The sequence below is a fragment of the Colias philodice genome, chromosome 27 (assembly GCF_061535455.1).
Source record: "Colias philodice isolate Cphi_HAF_F1 chromosome 27, ilColPhil1 Martin Lab GWU primary, whole genome shotgun sequence".
In the NCBI taxonomy this organism is placed as follows: domain Eukaryota; kingdom Metazoa; phylum Arthropoda; class Insecta; order Lepidoptera; family Pieridae; genus Colias; species Colias philodice.
This window is the reverse complement of record NC_143112.1, coordinates 2,423,878-2,430,601: the sequence shown is the minus strand read 5'-3', so window position 1 is coordinate 2,430,601 and position 6,724 is coordinate 2,423,878. Positions and strand designations below refer to the sequence as shown.

General features: G+C 34.2%; 1 protein-coding gene across 1 annotated transcript; it reads right to left on the bottom strand.

The window, feature by feature from the left end:
* Nucleotides 1-225: 225 nt before the first annotated feature.
* On the bottom strand, nt 226-1,723 carry LOC149476526 (uncharacterized). The gene has a single exon (XM_089711844.1). The coding sequence runs from the start codon at nt 1,307-1,309 to the stop codon at nt 293-295; it is 1,017 nt and encodes a 338-aa protein (XP_089567970.1). The 5' UTR covers nt 1,310-1,723; the 3' UTR covers nt 226-292.
* Between the last annotated feature and the right edge of the window lie 5,001 nt (nt 1,724-6,724).

The following is a 6,724-nucleotide window of genomic DNA, read 5'->3' as shown; positions in this document are numbered from 1 at the left end:
GTTTAGTTTTTATGCCTCCACAGTTCTGATAAAATATATTCAAAGTTTTAGAATGCATTGTACATAGATATAAGATAGAAATAAGATATAATTATTCCTTTTAACAATAAAACGACTGTAGAGTTAGTAATAGTGTTCGTGTTCCTCTCCGCATCAAATACAAAATTAAAATAAGACATTGAATAGTTAATATAATTTAATTATTAAACAGGGAATAAACGTGTTTAAACGACGACAATTTAGCATGCTTTATAAATAAGTTTTTTATAATTAGTGTAAAGTTAACAGCTAGTCATATGATTTTAATCAAGTCATCAGTACATCGCACATGAATGACCTTGGAATCATCTGTTTTGCGCAACAAAATACAGCTATTTTTCACCCAAGTGTATTTATAATTTTTTTCTTTGGCTAGAATACGAGATTTACTAAAAAGAATTTTATTTTTAAGTGTAAGGTGTTCGTTTATAAAGAAGCGCGTATTTTTTGTTGCATCCGCGGCGTTTGTAGGCGCACCAAAAAGTTGAGCAGTGGTGAGGGAGCGCCGCGCGCGCGCGCCGGCGATCAGGTCGTCGCGTTGCCGGCGAGTTGTGAGTTGCAATATGATATTTTTTGGGCGGTCTGAGGGGATGCCTGGTGCAACACGGTGTACATTCCTGATATCGCTGTCTTTCAAATTGACGCCCACCAGTTTGCAAATCTCCAAACTAAGATGTATTAAATTTTCCCCCTTGCGTTCGGGTATATTTTGTATTTCGACGTTGCAACTTCGTGAAGCTTGTTCGAGGTCTTCAAACTTAGAGCTTAGCGTTTGCAGGTCCGCGCGGAGTGCATTATTTTCTTGTAACAACGTATTGTCCGGCACAGATTGCAAATGATTTCCGTAGCCCTTCTCTAATTGCGTTAACCGCTCCTCCCAACAGTTCATACGTTTCGCCAGGTTGTTAATATCGTTATCAAATTTTTTGGAGACTTCTATGATGGCAGAGTTTAAATCTTCGCGCCATTGCTGCCGCAAACTATCGAGTTTTGTGTCCATATAGCGAGTTAGCGCATCGGTGTCTACATTCAGTATCGATGCTGGCGCCAAACTCGCTTTAGGTGAAGACGAAACTGGGGCGGTTGTATGCTTCTTAGCTTTGCATGTAGGACACTTCCATTTCAATCTATTCATAGGCAAAATTTTTTTAAAGTCTGATTCGGTCATGTCCACGCAATAGAAATGCAGAACCAAATTACATGACGTACATTTAATGCCTTCCTTATCAGTAACAATCTTCGAGCATAATTTGCAGCAATCCATGTTCATTAATAAAGTTGACTATTATGAATAAAAACTTTGTAGTAACGCACCAGCTGATTCCTTTGTTAGTTGATTATAGTTGGGTGCATAGAAAATTACACAAGCGGGTAATATTAATATAATATTGTTCACGATGTATCGCAGTGTAAAAATGTCCGAGAAGAAGGTCGTAAGCGCCGTGCAATGAGCGTCGCTTACGCGTTTTAATAACACACTACGTAAACTTCACTGATTGTTGATAGTTTCGAAAGAAAAAATGTTTTTTTAATGTTTTTAAAGACTTACGGTGAATGTTTATACACTGAATTTATTCACTGATGTGCCAGTAACGAGTACACACAATTTTAAGCACTTATATATACTGTATACCACTCAAACTAATTTAAATGTTGGATACTAATTATTGCACTGCTACGTGACGGCGAGTTCGTTTTTGATATATGATTTTCGATTTGAAGTCCGAGGTCCTCACCACTGGCCCACTACTGCATTATCTCTGGAATTATTCGTGCGAAAATTAATTAAACTATCATATCCATCAACATTATGTAGGTATTATACTTATACAGCCTTACTAATAAAAAGTTAAACAATGGATAAATATCTACCATTTTCTACCATAGCTATGTCCTGCTCTTGCTCACATGAAACGTCAATCATAAAAACAAGACAGGTTATTGTAATAACTAATCCATTGCATAGCAAATGGGTAACATTTTATTAGTAAGACCGATAGAAAACAACGTTATTATAATTTTTTTACATACCTGTTGTGTTTGTAAGTCCCGGTATTGCTTATTATTAAACTAATTAATATTACTATTTTTATATTATCCCAAATACATAATATAAAAAGCGAATCTATAGAACATAGAATATGTACTGACAGTTCAAAGGTATGACGTCGACTAACTTGCACAACGTAGGTAATTTTTGTACATTTGTTTTCCAAATACCCGCATTATTGTTTTTTTTTTATTGTATAACTTATATTTATCCTCTTAAATAAGCCTTAAATAGATCGTTTATCCCTTTCCCTTTCAATTCCATTGAGATTTTCAATCCCATCGCATAAGTTGAGATAACTTTACTCATTATTATTGTAATACGGTTACAATAAAAGGTAAATTTACAATTTAAACGCCATTGTATTATAACCAAAATGTAAAACGGTAAAGGGTATACAAAAAGCTCAAAGGTTTTTATATCCATGAATTATTTATAACGCACAAAGCAGGTGTATCAAACGAGTTAATTAAGATCAAAGAAAGATCTCTAGTGAAATGTTTTGTTAACCAAATCTTTATTACAAACAGATAAACTGTATTTTATCTATAATTGGATTCAACGCCTTTGTAATCAGTCTGTGATGTGTCTTTTTTTTCGATTGTGGTAAAGTTTCTTACATATTGCTAGCTGCGTCCCGCGGTGTCTATCCTTTTAAAGCGATCGGCGGAATTTATCCTTTTAAATTTAACGTTCCTGTGGAAATAGGAATCAGTGTAAAAAATATAAGCCTAAGTTACTCCTTAAAACATCAGCTATCTGTCAGTGAAAGTTCCATCAAAATCAGTCCAGCAGTTCCAGAGATTAGCCGGAACATAGAGACAGACAAAAATGGTAAAAATTACTATTTTGGTATAGCTATGTACCGTATATAATAATTATTCATTTGATTTTAGAAATCAGTGGTTATTTATATATTACAAACAGACATTCCAATTTTATTATTGGTTTAGATAAAAGAATGATTCTTTAGAATTCTAAAATGTAAAAAGGTTGAAGAATTTACTGAAAGTCGTTGGTAGATCAATTTAAATTGTTTTCACAACTCTTGGCGCTAAACTTTTTTTGTTTTATACGCAATTAAGTTCTTAATCTTAAACCTGTTATCGATAATTGTGTGATAATACGTCTTGCATGTCAGATTCATGATGCTGTGACGATAAATTAATGAATGAATTAAAATACTTTATTTGCACCAAAACAAGGAAAAAATATGAAAAAACACATACTAAAAGTCGGTGATGATGTGTTACGATTATAAAAACGAAAAAAATATTATTTAAATAGTATTTTATTTAAAAACCGGTTAAGTGCGAGTCGGACTTGCGCACGAAGGGTTCCGTACTATGGGGACCCCTTAATATATTTTTTTTAATTTGTAGTAATTGTTGTTATAGTGGCAACGGAAATACATCATTTGTTTAAATTTCAACTAGCTATCACGGTTTATGAGATACTGCCTAGAGACAGACAGACCGACAGCGGAGACTTAGAAATAGGCTCCCGTTTTACCCTTTGGGTGCGGAACCCTAAAAACCACATAGACGGATACGTCAGATGATAATTTAGCATTAAATAGTATGAATATAATAATGTTAGATATGAATAGATATATTTTTTGTACATTCTGTTTCATATTTTTACAAAGACGGGTTTTAACTTCGTTTTAATTAAGACCGACATAATTATAACGCTGTGTCAGGGCCACTGTATCTACTATCTATATACGTGTACTAGTGTATGTAATGAAACATTTCCGAAACAGCTTGACCGATTTTGATGAAACTTGTTGGTTAGGTAGGTCTAAAAAACGATGGTTAATTATTTTTTATACTGAAAAGTCAGGCAGAAGAACGTTTGCTATTTATCTAGTAACCCAGTGTACTTATAAAAACAAATACTAGATAATCATAGTATCGTCTAAAATTATTTATTTATTTGAATTAAGTAATAAATATAACATTTAAATTTCTTGTTATCAAAATATGATTTACGATTATTGTGACATTTTAATAAAAATAACGTGTTATAAAATATTAGGTATTTTATTTTGTTGATAGCGTAGATCGCGTGGAGTTAAACTTTATATTTTAATCATAAAATAATTAAAAATATTTATGAATGTACAATAAAATATAATTTATTAGTTAAATACATTTATTTGCTAATTACAATAACTTTATTTAAGAATCTTACACGATAATTAATGTAAAGAGATATAGATTGATGAAACCAAAATAAAAAACATCGCATACATAAAACATGTAGGAATGTGTTTTTGTAATTAACGGTGGTGAAAAAAAACAAATTTGAATATCAGTTGACTTCTTATGCCGTTTATAAATATATTTTTATATTACTGGTAGCAACTAGACGAAACCTTGTTTTTTATATTTTTATATTAATTATAGTCATAGGACCTATTTGTCCATAAAGAAAATGGTAACAGATGCATACACCGGCCGCATACCTCACAAGGAGACATAGGAATTCACTATACAGATGGAATTTTTTTTTGACTGAATTTTTTTCCAAAATCTGTGAATGCAGTTCAGAATATCTTAAACAGTTATGGATGGTCTCCTAGGAAAGTTTTCCTATAGCTGTAACAGTCCTTACTGACTCCGTGACTCGTCTAAAAAATGAAACGAAAAATGGACTAAATGAATTTCCAAAAGAACAACACACACTTGACCTCTTCAGCACGTCGGATTCATTAAGCTCATAAAACAGTTTTTGCTTTGTCTTACAAAAGTGTAAGCGTCTAATTAACACTCTGCGGCTGGCTTCTCGCCAATTCTCTTGACCCGTTTTAAGGAAAAATTAAATTAAACCACTGTTTATGGCTTTGCTAGATCGTACGCTTTATAGCGCGCGTCAGAGCGATAAACTGACGCCGCGCTATGACGCCGAGTTGAGTTGTACAGTGTACTACGCGGTAACTACTGTCAAACCGAGCGACGATGCTCTGACGCACGCTAAGTACCTACGCATTCATCTGACAACGCTTCATACAACCGCGCAAATCAGTTCTACTACAACGAGCACATGACATATGTGTACGTGTCTACTGTGTTGATCATCGCTTCGTTTCTATACCATTTATTTGCTCTAGTGGTAGTAGTACACGGTAATATATTGTCAATCTGAGGTCTTTTTAGCGAGTAGTACAATACATCGCGTTACAGCACGTCATTGCGCGACTTCAGGGGCCGTATTATGACCTCTTATTTCTGGACAGTTTACGCCGTGAATTGAACTGACTGGAAAATTCATATTATGATCGCAATAATCAGCTGGTTTCATAATACGACCCCTGGTCAGTGCTTTAACGCGTGCTAAGAACGCATTTATCTGACAAGTCCAATAGCGTGTACTTACTACAATACATCCCGGCCTCATACTCTCTCACGTCATAGCGCGGCGTCAGGATAGCGCTATTACGCGCGCTTAGATCGTATTCTATTTGACAACGTCATTAATAGCTGACGTTTTGTTACGCTTTGTGAGCGTTATCACCACGCTATTCAATTTCCAGCGTCAAGGAGCCTCTAATTGCATGATTTTGTGCGCAGCAATTACGTGGCTTTTGTGTGACGAATGTTCCGTCAGATGAGCTAGTTTTTTGATGGCGGTTTAATTTATGTTAAATATAGTTTTGAAGCTTTTCGCCCACCCTGTTAAAAAATTTAAACTTAACTTAGATATTGATCCGTTATAGTTAATAATTGTTGCTTATATATTTTTATTAATTCATTTTGTTTCAATTTTGAAATACATAAATTCAATCCAGAAGTTCTATAATTTCCTAGTTTATTTGCTATAATTTACAACTGCAAATATGTAAATCCCATACAAGTGAATGAAATCAGCCCCCATAGTCAAGTGGCTTTCTGTTAGCGTAGCGTTCAATAGAATAGACTACGAATGTATGAGATTGACGTAAGCTGTAGATAGCTGTAGATATTATCTACAGCTTACGTCAATCTCATACATTCGTAGTCTATTCTATTGAACGCTACGCTAACAGAAAACCACTTGACTAGGGGGGCTGCTCTTGCAATGTTAACGGATGAAGCTGAGTCAGCGAAATATAGCAAGGCTATAAAGTTCTTTCCTTTTGTATGAGAGTAGGTAACATTTTATACTGTTAGCTTCTTATCTTACTATACGAAAGTATATTTGATTAAATAATCAAATACACAAATAAAGATTTGTTTTCTATTTACGCCACAACTAAGTAATTTAATACTGAATGCTTATTAATCCTAATTCCTAAACAAAATTGGTTTTTGTTTGTTTCTTCGTCTTTCTTTTACGAGAATTGACGTGATTTTTATGTGGAGATAGTTGAAGGGATGAAGAGTATCATGTCATGGGCATTTTCTTGAATTATGAGGGCAAAGCCGCGTGCGGAAAGCTAATAGTAAATAATATGTGGCTAAATAACTAATATACAGGGTGTACCAAAAAGTAGTGATGAACGGAAGCTGAGAGGTAGAGGACCTAGAGGGCTATCCGAATCACCCCCATGTATGTTATGCGATTTTTCGTATTTTCGGAGTTATGACGTTTTTTTCAATTTTTCACCTATCGCCGAGTACGATGATATTTTCACTCATGCTGACGTCAATG

Excerpts from the sequence above, each read along its gene's own strand:
- LOC149476526 (XM_089711844.1), bottom strand. The coding sequence starts at position 1,309 with ATGAACATGGATTGCTGCAAATTATGCTCGAAGATTGTTACTGATAAG.